The 16,112-nt window shown below is 32.2% G+C and overlaps 1 protein-coding gene across 1 annotated transcript; it reads right to left on the bottom strand.

Annotated features, from left to right (window-relative positions):
- Positions 1–10,423: 10,423 nt before the first annotated feature.
- Positions 10,424–12,380, bottom strand: LOC112037394 (major latex allergen Hev b 5). Its single transcript, XM_024070206.2, has 2 exons — positions 12,225–12,380; positions 10,424–11,290 (listed from the first exon to the last, which is right to left on the bottom strand). The coding sequence occupies exons 1-2, from the start codon at positions 12,237–12,239 to the stop codon at positions 10,838–10,840; spliced, it is 468 nt and encodes a 155-aa protein (XP_023925974.1). The 5' UTR covers positions 12,240–12,380; the 3' UTR covers positions 10,424–10,837.
- Between the last annotated feature and the right edge of the window lie 3,732 nt (positions 12,381–16,112).

Genomic DNA, 16,112 nt, shown 5'->3' with positions numbered 1-16,112 from the left:
ACACTTACTCTCCTAAACTATACCATATTTTACACTTATCTTCTTTAAACTATAAGAATACACGTTTACTTCCCTAAATAATTATGCATGGGATGGGTTATAAAGTATTTCACAGGTAATAGTTTAGGGGGATAAATGTGCATTCTCATAATTTAGGGGGGCAAATGTTACATGTGTAATAGTTTAAGAGCGTCAAGTGTGTATTCTCATAATAATTAAGAAGACTTTTTAGAACGATTTTTGAAACACATGAGGGAATTATTTTTAATTTTTTTGGAAAAGTGCTATTACGACAGTATTTTTCAACAAGGAGGGAAATTTTTTTTGAAACTGGTATGTAGATTTTGAAAATCAGGTTATTTTTTTTCAAAAGGTAAGAATTTTTTGAAAATGACTTGATTTTTTTGAAAAGGTTAAGAAATTTTGAAAAGAATTTTTTTTTTTTTGGTTGAAAAATGACGAATATGACCATGTATTTTGAAAAACATATGCTTTTGAAAATAGTGGGTATTTTTGAAAATATTTTTGGAAAAAAGGGTATATTTTTTTGAAAAATTTTTTGATGGTTTTTTGAATTTTTTTTTTGGGTGAAAAATGTTATTTCTATGAAAACAAGCATATATGCACTTGTATATACCTACATATATCAATACACACACGCTAGTGTGCGCGCACACACACATATATATGTATGTATATGGATATATGAATGTATATATGGGTGTATATACTTTTTTTTTTTAAAGGTTCATTATTTTTTAAGGTTATGACACATGGATTTTGTAAAACTTACTCCTTTTTGGGTTTTTTCAAAAAATGGGCTAAAGAGAACACCAATATTTGGGGTTTTTGGTGTAGATGGGGATTGAATCTCAGATCTCTGAAAATAGTTTTTTTTTTTTTTTGGCAAAAATTCTGGATTCCTCTTTGAAATGAGAGAAGGAAAACCCTTTTTTTTTCTTTTTACAACACCAATATTTGAAAACACATTTTATTTCAACCTGGTAAAAATGTTTTTTGAAAACATATAATTTTTTGAAATAAAGTCATAAATTTCGGATTTTCAAAAAAAATATTTTTTTTGGTTTTGAAAACTTTTTTTTTTTTTTTGAAAAAGAATGGATTTTTTTTTTAATTTATAGAAAAGCACCTTAAAAGAAAAATTTCCTCTTTATATATATATATATATATTTTTTTTTTTGGGAAAGGCTTCATCATTTAGAAAGAGGATAAAAAAGAAAAAAAAGAAGCATTTTCTTAGAATAGTGTGTAAAGAAACGTTTTACCCCAGCATATTTATTTATGAGAGATGATACGTCTACAACAATTTTACAACATTTTTACAACAAATCACAGGTAGTTAGTTGTTATTGGTCTAATTTGAAACTAACATTAAGATTAATTTTTTGCCCCAACAATAACAACCAGTAACAACCTGCCACTTAAAATTTGTTGTAAAAATGTTGTAGACATATCATTTCTCTTTATTTTATGGTAACTTTATTAATGAAAAAAAGTAAAGGGATAACAATAATAAAGTGCAGAAAATAAATTTCAAGGAAGGTAAAGTGTAGAAATTTAAATGACATTAAAAGTAAAGGGCTGAAATTTAACTAACATAAAAGTAAAGAGCTGAAATTTAAATAACATAAAAGTAAAGAGCTAAAGTTTAAATGCCATAAAAGTAAGGAGCTGAGATATTATAAAGGTTGATTAAATTTTTTTTTTTTAATATCTCTTTTAAATAGATTTTAATCTCTTTCAAGCCTTATGGGTTCTTTATCATAAAGAAATGGAAGTTCTAAGCCATCAATCATTCTTATGAGACATACCCATATTGTGTTTTATTCGATTTTTAAGAACCGTTTAAGAGAGAGGGAATAAAAATATTTTTTATTTAGGTGTCTATATATATATATATATGTATGTATGTATGTATGTATGTATGTATATATCTTGCTATCATTCTGCCGATTCTTCTGATTCACCTAATGTTAAATTAAATTTGTTAATATTCTCACTAAAGGTGAAGAAAATGAAAGTTTATTGGTTAAATTGATAGGTCAAATTGAAAACTCTAAATTACAAAAAGAATATTTGGATAAGTTTAAGAAAAACTTATTAAAAGATGAAACTAGTAAAAAACTTAAATCAACGATAAGTTTTGAAGAAACTTTAGTAAAAAGAAATCCAAAGATTTGACTGTTAATGATTTACAATAAGAAATTAATATTGTTAAACAAGAGATAAGTGAATTAAAACATGAATTTAAAAGCATTAAAAATGATAACAATTATCTTAAACAAGAATTGGTATTGTTAAAAATTGATCAAAATATTGATCAAAATAAGTCTGATAATGAACAAGATGAGCACAAGGATGGAGATGAATTCAGTCAACAGGCTCTTCTTTCTGATAAAGGTATTGCTAATTCTCAACTTAGTCTTGTTAATAAAATACTTCCTCCAAAATGGTTTACAAAAGTCAAAATTGTTGTTTCTCATGATTATCATTTCACTGTTATTACTATGATTGATTCTGGTGCGGTTGTGAATTGTATCCGGGAAGGATTGATTCCTTCAAAATATTTTGAAAAATCAACTGATAGATTGGTTTTTACTAATGGTTCTCAAATGAAGATTAAATATGAATTGAACAATGCTCATGTTTGCCATGATAATGTCTATTTCAAGATTCCTTCTGTTCTTGTCAAAAACATGACTGATAAAGTGATTTTTGGTCTGCCATTTATAAATGCTTTCTATCCCTTTCTTGTTGAACATGATGGAATTACTGTTGATCTTTTTGGACATAAAGTAAAATTCAAATTTGCTTCAAAGCTTGATATTGATATTGATGATGCTTTAGATCTGATTCATGCTAAAAACAAACATCTTGACTCCCTCCAACAAGAAGTTAAATACAAAAAAATTGCTGAACAACCTTCTGTAAAATTGTTAAAATAAAAAATTGATAATTTTTAGAAAATTCCAATTAATGATGATTGCTCTGATGTTCCTAATGATTTTTGGCATAAGGAAAGACACATGGTTAATCTGTCTTATGATTTTCCTACTAATATACTTGTTCATGAACCCAGGATGGGTTTTTGCCAATGTTTCACAGACAATTTTAAAGGTAATACTCGTAGTGCCAAATTGTCAACTATTACCAATTACCCTAACATTCCCAATGGTTCTTTGCAAATATCGGGCAATGATGTGTGGATAAATGCCACTAATAAGAGGGATATTAATAATACTGATACTTATACCACTAGTAAGTGGATTATTATGGCTTCCTCGGCAAAGAGGAAAAACAACAAGGGAAAAGCTCCTGCACAGAATTATTCTCAAAACAAAAGGCTCCTAGTGGGACAACCTTTTGAAATGCATGAAGACGCATCTTCTGAGGTAAAACCCAGTGGATCAACAACCCTTCAGGAATTTGTCCCAACAGAGGTGACATATTCTAGTGGTGATATGGTTATTGCTTTATAGGAAGTTTTGTCTAGAAGATTACAATTCCACAATGGAACTTATTTAGAATTACCAGATTCTATTAAATTTATTCTTGATAACCTTCAAGCTTCTTTTACTAGAAACCATCGTAACCTATTTCAAAAAATCCTTCAAGCACTTGAGATCCACCTTGTTAATCTTACTGCTCAAAATGAGGCTTTTATGAGCCATTATGCCAACCTTGTTTCAGAAAATGATCTTGTTTTAGAAAATAACCCTATTTCAAAAAATAACTCTGTTTCAGAAAATAACTTTGTTTCAGAAAATGAGACTCTTAAAAGCCATCTTGAAGCTTACATTAGTCAACTCTTTGGCAAAGAGGAAATCCATTCAATGGATAAAATGACCATTATGGGCACTGATTATGCCAGATTGAGTCTTAAGACCCAATCTCTGTTAAGAAGTGCTATTGCCAACTTGCCAATAGATATACAATCTCGTATTCTGGAAAGCAAGGCAATGTTTGGGTCTTTTGACCTATGGTTCAAATATTTCAAGAAACTTGTTACTGCCACTATTCCTGATCCTGATGCTTTAGACGAAGATGACAACGTCTTTATTCAACTGGACTGGGACGAACACTTCGGGAGTAGTCTCAGAGTATATGAGCAAAACCATCTATTTCCAGGTCTCTTAGTTAACTATAGGAATGGAATAGATGATGATGACAGGGACCCCGACTGGCTATCCCAGATGTTTGAATTTGGCTTTATCAAGGTCATCAAGTTAACAAGCGATGATCAGATTAGCCAGTTCCCGCAAATAATTCAAGAAGTTGTTAAAAAACTTGCTAGCCCTTTTGTTTCCATCAAATGCTGGAGTACTTTACCAAATTGGGTAAAGGATAATTGGATGGAAGTCCAACCCTCAAAACATCTTGTTCTTATTAATGTTGGAAATAAAGGAGAGATAATACCTGAATTTTTATTGAAAATTACACAATTTGTTATTACCAAAAAAGAGGTGGTAGATATGAGGTATGGACCAAGTCATTGTCTTGAGACAAATCGTGCCGTCTACGGGTATATCTGATGTAGTTAGATAAATAGTTTCTGCACGTTACCCCCTAAATACAACAGCCCAGCCAACTTTTGCTGATTATCCTTGTGAGCTACATTGCTTGTAGGATATAAGCTCTCAATAGTACTTTCTTTTCCCAGCAAATTTTGTAAAAGATAGAATATTTTTGTGAGTAGTAAAATGCAATACATGGTAAGTGTTTAGGACAACAAAAATTGTTTTTGAAAAGTTTTCAGCTTTGTAATTCAAAAATAATGTGTCTCTTCTACTTTTTTTTTTTTTATTTCTTTCCATATATATATATATAGCTGGGTCTTTAACTTGTCCTTAGCTAAAAAATAAAAAAGATTTGATATTAATTAAATGGTCATAAAGATATTGAAATCAATGTCATGAATACATATATTATCTATATATAAACCGGTCAACTTTTTGCCAAAGTGTACGTTGAGGACAAGAAAAGAAAGAATCATGATGCTATGCATTTAATGTCCCATAAAGTGGCTGAAGACTAAAGCCAAACCGTGTAATATAATTTCAAATATGCATAAATATTGCCATTTGTTTTTGACTTTCCTTAAACCAAATAATAAACACTTGTGTATATATGGTAACATAAAATAATTCAGCAATAGTTGTATAATTAAGAGCTGAAAATCTTCCATATATGATGTTATTATGTCATATTCAAATAAGTACATTTAAATACAAAACCTTTAGAATGGAAAGTATATATTTGTAATAAAACCAAATATGCTGGCAATTATGACATTAATATCACGTTAATGTTCATAAATTTCCTGATTAAAACTATTGACAAAAGTTATTCAAATTTAATTCATTTTGAATAAATTTGAATTTCAAAATTTAGTATTCAACGTATCTGACATTAAGGGATAATTGATACACATAAATGAGTATTAAAATAAATATGATATTTTTTATAAAAATATCCAACAATTAATGGTTTCACTCATCAAGGGCAATGGTATGAAGGAAATTTTTCCTTTCATTCGAAAATCCTTTTGCTCTTGCAAAATGCTGGAGGAATTATTTCAATAATAAGATTCTTGATGTTATCCAAGACTTATGGAAAGATTACCATTTCATAGGAAATACGGATAGAATTCATGTTTTTGGTATTAAACCCTATGTCTCTGCTGTCCATCATTTAGAAAGAACTGGTCATGTTGATCCAAGGAGGTTCCTTACTCCAGGAAAAAATCCTGTTTTTGAGCCATTTCTATATTGTGGATTTTGTAACCAATATGCTATTTACCATGAGCATGAATGTGATGATGATTCTCCACGAGATCCTTTTGAAGGTTATCCATCCGATACTCCTTTTACTGATTAATAAGTGGCCTCCTCGGGTTACTGCTACTGCTATAGCACTACTGTTTTGAGATTCTTATAAAGTTACTTTCCCATGCTACTCCCTTAGTCAGAAATTATTTGGTCAAGATACTCCTGATCTTACAGTTGACTGATAATTGAGTTCCCTATTTGTTTAGCCTGCACAATAGCTAAAATTGTTACAATATTCAAAAATGTTATGATGAAGTCATATATATATATATATATATACTATGTAAGAGCCCAAAAATGCTAAGCCCACTTAAAATAGTGGAATTAGATTTATAGGCCCAGTGCAACTAATTTGTTAGAGTATAGACTTGCAAGGTAAACTTTAATGCCCTTTTATGATCCAAATATTTGGTTAGTGGAGTTAGGGCTAAGTGAATATTAAAAAGAAGTACTAAGTGTGCGTTTGGCTCTAGCTTAAAAAGCCAGTTTATTTTAATATTTAGCTTCTTTTTACTACTATTCATAGACCCCACTGCACTTTTTGATACTATTCATGGGTCCCACTATACTATTTTAGCTAACTTTTAATTTTATTTACAGTACTTTCAGCAAAAAGTTTTCAGTTTCAACAAAATAAGCGATCCCAAACAGACCCTAAATGTGGAAATAACACTTTCTTGGTTTTGGCCGAAGAGACAATGTTCTTAAAAAGTATTCAAGTTCTTAATACAGGATGGTGTTCTACAGTTTCTATTTTTTTCACAATTTCTCGTCCCCTTCCTTAGAGGGATTTCTCTCCTTTATATAGTCCCCCACATTGCATTTGAGCCCTCTATCTGTACAACTCAAAGCATTAGTTTGGATGTTTGTCCTATTAGGGTTTTGCTGGAGGTGATAGAGTGTGCTGTAAGTTGTGAAATTACTATTCAGGGGTCATTTCTTCATTAATGTGGCCAACTAAGTTGGTACAGTGCATTGAATGCGGAGGTAATAGCTACTTTACCTAGATATTTCCTCTCTTCTTTACTTGCATGTCTTTACTGTCTTCCTCGGTATCCTATCCTTTCATGCAAGTGGCTAGCTGAAGAATTCCTGAGGAGTGCTCGCTCTTCGGGCTCCTCGGATGATAGGCCTTTACGTCTTCCCTCCTCGGGTTCTTATCCACATGTCTAGCTCGGACTGGCGTGTGAACGGGCCTTTTTCCATCCTCGGACTGGGCCTATGTGCTCTATTCTGCGTTTGGATCCTACCCTCGCACACATACACACACGCACGCAAGTGCAATAAAGTATAGGGGGAAGGAGATTGTGCAAGAAATTAAAGGGATGACATAAATATAAAGGGGAAAGGGGGTTCCTTAGAAAATAAAATAGATGACATAAATAAAAAGGGAAGAGGATTGCTCGGAAAATAAAAAGGGATGACATAAATTAAAAGGAAAATGGGGTTGCTTGGAAAATAAAAGGGATGACATAAATTAAAGGGAAGAATAGTAAAAATCCCTAAATGCCTAGGTGGGATGAGATTTCTTCCCCCTAAGGGTACTTCCCATGCAAGTCCTAGGAGATGGTCCAATACCCATTTAGAGAAAAAAGCACAATAACATAAAACAAACAATAAAAATATGAACATAAAGATAAAGAGAGAGATACAGACACAAAAGTATAGGAAAATAAAGCAACAATGAACAATAAACAAGCTAAAGAAAATGAATTTATACATGGAAATGATGTTTATAAGATAATAAAAGAGGATGGGATGGGTGTAATTATTAAGGAACTACCCCATCCCTACAAGCTTACTCACAAAAATTACAAGCAAAACTAGATGAGGCTTTTTTGTGGTGGGTTTCCGAGAGAGAGAGAGAGAGAGAGAGAGAGAGAGAGAGAGAGAGAGAGAGAGAGAGAGAGAGAGAGAGAGAGAGAGAGAGAGAGAGAGAGTCTTTTTTTGAATTTCTAGCGCTATTTTTTCTAGAATTTTCTCACCTTTTTTTTTTTATTTTTTATTTTTACTTTCCTCATTTTTTTTCTCCCTATTTCTCTCTTTTTCACTCATTCAAAGTTCCTTATTTTTTACAAAAAATGAGGGGGTATTTATAGGGGGATATGGAAAATGGGAGGCTAGCTTAGGTGTAAGCTTCCCATTTTTGCCCCCTTATCAGCCTATTTCGTATTTTCCTGATTTCTGGACCACTTTCGCGTAGTTGTTTGGAGGCCTTCCTAAGCTCCTTTTTCTTAAAGCCTTATATGCTCGAAAAACTCTAGATGTCTAGTTTTCAAAGGTCCTGGCCTTGCTTGATTTGGAGCTATAGTCGTCAAGATATCATGCTCGAAAGGAAAGTGATGCAGTGCTGAAATATTCTGTGACCCATTTTTCTTTTTAAATTCATATCTTCCAATCTAGGGCAAATACTGTCAAGCCCTTTTGATGAAAAATAGCTGAGACCTTGTTCTTCAAGATTGTCCAGCCTGTTTGTACCATTTCTTGCCCAATCGATACAGTTTATTGCATGAGGTTGGGTAAAAAACTGCCAGTTTTTTCTGGAAAAAAAAAATAATGAAAGTGAAGGTTTTATTAGGGTTTTCGGTATTTTGGTGATATATCATCCGTTTTAACTCCGATTTTGGCCCATAAACTATCGTTTCCAAGGGAAAAATATTCCCTATGAGATGTTCTAAAATTAAATATGATCCAATGGTCGGATCAAAAAGTCAACTTTTTGACCATACCTAGTTAGGGTTTTGGTCTTAGTTGTTGCAAAAATAGTTTTTAAATATTGTGACCTTTTGATCCACCATCCAATCATGTTGTATTTATTTTTGACTCGTTTTGGCTTTAAAATTCATGATTTTTCATATTTTTCAATTTTTTTTTAATTTTTTTTTGTCTTAATTTTGTTGCATGAATCGGGGCCGGACAAAATACAATATTGACAAGCGGTAGATCAGGGCCTGGGTTAGTGGCGAGTGGAGGAATAGATGGGTCGGTAGCTGTGCTGGGGCAGATGGATTTGCGAGAAGTGGAGGAAGAGAAAAAAAAATGAAAGGAAGAGGAGAAGAGAAAATTGAATGAACACGATGTGGGATGAAGAGGAAATAGGAAAAAGAAAAAAATGAAAAGAGAAAATATTATTTAATTAGAGGATGAAAGTATTGATATTTTGGTATAGTTTTGAGCTACAGAGCACTGCCATAGATGGCAGTTCATTGTGGCTCAAGTGGTAAAAATTTTAGCAATAACACCACTATTGCAACCTCATTTTTGTTATATTGGTTGTTAAAAATAGCAATTTAGCAATTTGACACCATCAATACTAATGCTTTGAAGTGCTAAAAAATACGTACTATCAAATATAAAAATGGGAGTATGAGATGAGTAAATACAATAAATCATTGTACCCTGAAAAAAAAGTTTTTTGGTTGTATTTTTTACTAAACTCTAATCTTTTCCTAGTTAATTATCTATCTACTGGAGAAATGTACTAAAACGTTTTCTTTATATATATTTTGCTATTATCAGAAAATAATGCAATTGGGATAAATTCGTTATCTTGTCTTTTGTTCATATTGGTGTCTTCTTCTTTATGCAATCTTTTATTTATGCTCCAACCTTAAGCAAAGAATAAATGGGCTTGTAAATTAATTAGAAAAACAAAAGAATCAACTTGTCATTGGAATATTCTAGTCGGTTCTTACATCGTAAAACCTACTTAATAGAACTCTTTGTAATGGGTTCAACCAACCAACATACTGTATTGAGAATGATTTTACAAATTCTGATCATGTCCAAATTTTAAAATTTACTATTCCTATCATTTTAAATTTTCTACTAAAATTATAGCCAAACTAGGATATTTATAAATGATGGGATTTTAATTGATGGGGATGCAAATCCCATCATTTCTAAAAAATTTGCTCATTTGACAGTTTCTTCATCTAAACGCGCAATAAATTTGGCAAGCCTGCATTATGAGCAGCCACATGATTCAGAAACACTTTGAGCATTGATGTATGCACCATTTCACTTCCCCTTCCTCTATAAAGGAAATGTTAAAATTGATGTAGCAGCTGTCTTCATTCCAATTTTTCATAACTAGTGCAGACTTCCAAATATCATTGCCGTGTGCCTTGCTCGATCATGCGTTGCAGTCGGTTTAATTGAGCTGTATGATCCTGATTTATTTATTTATTTTTCCTTCTGAATATTCACTATAGTGTTGGCAAAATGAATCAGTTTTTTAAATGTTTTCATAATGTATATGGTTGATAAATTGCATATATGGCAAGCAATAGTTTTACATAGTTAATATGGTGACTTCTACAACAAATGGCCCAAAGAAAAAGGAACTCTATATTCAAATTTGAGAACAAGGATTCATGATTCCATTAAGCATCTTGCTCCTTTGATAGGTTGGAAGTAAAGTTGATATCATCATATTATGTGTCCCATCTAATATTATAGATTAGTGCTGACAAATGATATATGTGCACCAAGGCTACTGCCCCAGTTAGAGATCAAGCTTAAAGATCAAGCATGTATATATGAGACATAACATAGAAAACAGAATATCTTAATAAAAGGAAAACAGAAAGATAATAGTAATATTATTATTATTCAAATCTAGAAATCACATCTCATCGATGCACACCATATCAAACTCATCTGACCCTTTTGGAACCAACATCCACACCCCCACCTTGCACGCTTAAATCCTCCTATGTATAAACTTCACAGAGTTTCTTCCATATACGGACCATTCATATATAAGGTATATGGAAGAATGCTGACATGGCTCCAAGTTACTTACATTGTCTACTTTCGAGGTTTCAAAACCATCCAAAACCTTACCTGAATCATAAACATAATTAAACTAGAGAAATACAACTAAGTAGCATACCCAACCTTGAAACGATGCAACCTAAATTAAAAGACACCCAAAAGGACCAAAATTAAATCCCCTCTTCTAGTATCACTTCATTCATAAAGCTCTATTCCTCAATATTCTCAACTGGGACTTCAGTGCTAGGTTCCACTGCTGCTTCAGCTGGCTTCTCTTCCTCAACTGGTTTCTCTACCTCAGCTGGGGCTGCTGCTACTTCAGTGGCTTCAACAGTCTCTTCTTTGGTCTCTTCCTCAGTAACAGGTTCTGCTTTCACTTCTTGAGTCTCTTCCTCTGGCTTGTCTGCTGCTGGCTCCTCTGTCTCAACCTTGGTTTCCTCAACCACAATATCCTTGGTCTCAACCTCTACTGGAGCTTCTACAGATTCTGGAGCAGCTGGTTGCTCTGCTGCTGGGGCTTCAGGTGCTACTTCTTTTGGTTCGTCAGTGACTGGTTCTGGGGTAGCAGGTGCAGCCACTGGCTCTACCTTGATTATCTCCTCAGTCTTTGTCACCTCAGTTGTCTCATTGATCTCAGGCAATGTTGATGGAGCTGATGAGACCTGCAATACCCGATTTATCTCAAATGAACTAACCAATAGAAAAAGGATCTGAAACAACTCTGTGCTTTGTTTGATCAATTATTTACACTACCATTATAGCAAAAGATTTAGGATTAATACATTGAAGAGAAAGACAATGATTAGTAAGCAATAGATAATATAATGCAGCCAATAACAACATAAATTTTTTCTAATAAATCTGTTCAAATTAAATTTACCATTTTGTAATTGTTTAATTTTTAGGCCAAGTGGTAATTTATAATGGTAGTACAGTATAGGTGATCATGAGTTCAAACTCACCTTTTCCTGATAATATAAGCCTTTGTGACAGATGATCATTTATCAAAATCATTCAAGCCAAAAAACAAAAACTTGGATTGATCAAATTAATGCTCTTTTTAATAAAGTTGATGAATTGATCTATCAAAAGAGCTAGATTTAATTAGTTTGATATAAAACATTGCCGAAGCTCAAAGGTGGAGTTAGTGCTATAGCTCATGCACTAATATCATATATAAGGTGGCAAAAAACTTCTTTTTTCCGTAGGCACCACAAAACTAGATGAAGATTGATTGATCTGTTACTCGTGAGAGACCTAGATTGTGTTCAGTAACAGACCAAAAGGATCATACTTTTTGTGTGACCGTTGTAAAAGCAAGAACAACCATTCCCATTTCTGACACTATATATGGTCAGGTTAATCAGATGATATAAACATAGACAAGGGACTCTACGTGCGAAAAAATATGGTTGTCAATGAGAAATGGCAAATGGGCTTGTTGAAAGCATCAAATATAACTCCACAAATACTTTAAGCTGTCAAAGATGGAATTGTAGAACCGTCTATATCAGAAGATGCAAATGGGTTTTTCAAAAGCAAAGCAATAGACAAAATATATAAGCAAAAGTGAAGAAGACATTAGTTGGTGCATACCTCAACTGTGGCCATTTGGGATGCAAAAAGTGAAAGTAAAAGAAAACTTGAATAGAGAAAATTGAAAGAGGTGAAATATATGGGTAACAAAGGAATGAGAAAGAGGGCTTGTGAGAGGAGCTGATCAATGAGAGAGCTATATATAGAGATGGTGCGGAGAATACTAGAATTAATAGAAGGAAATGGGAGTGAGATTAGTGCGAGGGCCTAAAAGAATCTTTGGCAAGAAGACACCTCACGAGTCACGGCACTGACACAAATTAAAAGAGATTGGTTAAGTCTAGCTGTGAATGTTCTTCTTTTGTTTTTTTTTAAAGAATTGAAGTTTGGAATCCACTTATTTTCCTAAAGCTGAAATTTTTTTTACTGAAAGTAAGGTAGATAAAAGTAAAAGTTAGTTAAAATAATACAGTGGGACTTATGAATAGTATCAAAATCTACAATGGGACATATGAATAGTAGCAAAAATAAGCTAAATAATAAAATAAGTTGGCAAAAATTATTTTTACTAAACACACTTAGATAAGTATTTTTTTTCTTCATTATCAAAATTAGAAGAAAATTTTTGCCATACTCTTCCAATGATCTGTATGAACTAATTGGAAGTCATTCTAGTTAATAATCACATGTGATAACATATTTTTTACTATGGTTTATTTAATTTGGGTGCGTTTGGATACCGCTTATTTTACTGAAAACTGAAAACACTATAGCAAAATAATTTTTAAATGTGTAAATAGTGCCATGAGACTCATTTTTAATGAAAAAGTTGTTGAAAAAAGAGATTTGTGGGTCTCGTGAACAGTGAACGATACCCACTAATGTGACACTTTTTAGTGCAAAATTTACACTTTCAAAGAGGTTGGGTCCCGTGCATAGTGCATGGGACCCACTGGCAGGTTTGTCACTCACACATTCACATGCTTGTAAAAAAAAAAAAAAAACGAAGAGCAAACGCAGACGCGCGGATAGTGCTTTTCAGCACTATCCAAACGCATACTTAATCTTTTTAAGTTTAACACTTTTTTTTACTCCTAAACTTTACCTCTTTTTACACTTACTCCTTAAATTGTCCGAATGTACACTTACTCTTCTCTAAATTATACATTTTTTTATACTTACCTTCCTAAACTATACTTTTTTTTTACACTTAAGCTCTGTTTGGGTAAGCTGCGTCCACGTCCAGCACGTCCCCGTTTGTGTTTTCGGCCTTTTTTTTTTTTTTTTTTAGTCAAGCGCTTGTTGCACTGTTCATCAAGGCAAATGCACAGTAAAATTAATGAATAGTAATCAAAAAATATATATATATATATTTATTGTTTTTAGTTTTCAATTTTCAACAAAATAAGCGGTATCCAAATGCACACTTACTCTCCTAAACTATACCGTATTTTACACTTACCTTCTTAAACTATAAGAATACACATTTACTTCCCTAAATAATTATGCATGAGATGGGTTATAAATTATTTCACATGTAATAGTTTAGGGGGATAAATGTGCATTCTCATAATTTAGGGGGGCAAATGTTACTTGCGTAATAGTTTAAGAGCGTTACGGGTATATTCTCATAATTTAAGAAGACTTTTTTGAAAGATTTTTGAAACATTAGATTATTTTAAAATTTTTGGAAAAAGGGCCATTAAGACATTAATTTTCAACAAGAAGGGAATTTTTTTTGAAAAGGGTATGTAGATTTTGAAAATCAAGTATTTTTTTTCAAAGAGGTGAGAATTTTTTGAAAATGACTTGATTTTTTTGAAAAAGGTTAAGAACTTTTGAAAAGAAATTTTTTTTTTTTTTTGGTTGAAAAATGGACGATATGACCATGTATGTTGAAAAACATATGCTTTTGAAAATAGTGGGTGTAGGGTTCAAATTCTTTACGTAAACCCAAAGACAATTAATTTGTAGAGTATGGGTCAAAGAACTAGAGTTAGCAAGGGATTAATAACAAAGGATTATCACTCTTTCAACTATTCATTGATCAGTTTGAATACATTCCATGGTTTGTTTCAAACCCTCTCCCTCTATTATATAGTCACTCTCACCCTCATCTCCATCGTCCACGTGCTCCCCATCCATGAACTTGCTCAAGTACCTGTCACGTCAGGCAGCTTTTTTTCATCTCTGTGTGAGTGGCGGTAGGTTAGGAGGCACTGTTCAGAGGTCTTCTCCACATAAATACGGCCAGAAAAGCTGTTGCAATGCATTGAATACGGTGGCAGCAGCCTTTCCCTCAGATATTTTCTCATCCTTATCGTTCCTGAATATGCTTTGAGCTTATCTTGATCAGGTGGAGTCCTCGGACAGTCAATCAGGCTTTTCCCCTACTCAATTAGTCTCCGATATCATATCAGAGTAAAACATCTTCCTCGGATAGGAGATATCCTCCTCGGATTGGAGATATCCTCCTCGAACAGCGATGATCCTCTATCAAGAGGATTCCACTCCACCTTGGGCCTTGCATTCTCCGCATCCTTCTCTTCGGATGTGAAACAGTCCTCTCGTGGGTATTCGGCCCATTAACTTGGGCCTGATCCTCTTATCCCCCACAGTGGGTATTTTTGAAAATATTTTTGGAAAAAGGGTATTTTTTTTGAAAATTTTTTTTGATGGCTTTTTTGAATAGTTTTTTTATTTATTTTTGGGTGAAAAATGTTATTTCTATGAAAACAAGCATATTTGCACTTGTATATACCTACATATATCAATACACACACACTCACACACACACACACACACACACACACACACACACATGTATGTATATGGATATATGAGTGTATATATGGGTGTATATACTCTTTTTTTTTTTTAAAGGTTCATTATTTTTTAAGGTTCATTATTTTTTAAGGTTATGACACATGGATTTTGTAAAACTTACTCCTTTTTGGGTTTTTTCAAAAAATGGGCTAAAGACAACACCGATATTTGGGGTTTTTGGTGCAGATGGGGATGGAATCTCAGATCTCTTGGAAATAGTTTTTTTTTTTTTTTTTGGCAAAAATTCTAGATTCCTCTTAGAAATGAGAGAAGGAAAACCCTCTTTTTTTCTTTTTACAACACCAATATTTGAAAACACATTTTCTTTTAACCTGGTAAAAATGTTTTTTGAAAACATATAATTTTTTGAAATAAAGCCATAAATTTCGGATTTTTAAAGAAAAGATTTTTTTGGTTTTGAAAACCTTTTTTTTTTTTTTTTCTGAAAAAGAAGGGATTTTTTTTTTTTTAAATTTATAGAAAAGCACCTTAAAAGAAAACTTTCCTCCCTTTTTTTTTTTTTTTTTTTTGGAAAGGCTTCATCATTTAGAAAGAGGATAAAAAGAAAAAGAAAAAGAAAGAAGCATTTTCTTAGAATAGTGTGTAAAGAAATGATTTACCCAAGCATATTTATTTTATGGCAACTTTATTAATTAAAAAAAGTAAAGGGACAACAATAATAAAGTGCAGAAAATAAATTTCAAGGAAGGTAAAGTGTAGAAATTTAAATGACATTAAAAGTAAAGGGCTGAAATTTAACTGACATAAAAGTAAAGAGCTGAAATTTTAAATGACATAAAAGTAAAGAGTGAAGTTTAAATGCCATAAAAGTAAGGAGCTAAGATATTATAAAGGTTGATTATTATTATTATTTTTTTTTAATGTCTCTTTTAAATAGATTTTAATCTCTTTCAAGCCTATTGGGTTCTTTATCATAAAAAAATGGAAGTTCTAAGCCATCAATCATTCTTATGAGACATACCCATATTGTGTTTTATTTGAGTTTTAAGAACCATTTAAGAGAGAGGGACTAAAAATCTTTTTTATTTAGGTGTCTATAAATATATATATATATATATATATATATCTTGCTATCATTTTGCTGATTCTTCTGATTCACCT

Source organism: Quercus suber, unplaced genomic scaffold (assembly GCF_002906115.3).
Source record: "Quercus suber isolate HL8 unplaced genomic scaffold, Cork oak 2.0 scaffold_88, whole genome shotgun sequence".
In the NCBI taxonomy this organism is placed as follows: domain Eukaryota; kingdom Viridiplantae; phylum Streptophyta; class Magnoliopsida; order Fagales; family Fagaceae; genus Quercus; species Quercus suber.
The sequence above is the reverse complement of the archived record's forward strand: the minus strand, read 5'-3'. Positions and strand labels throughout refer to the sequence as shown.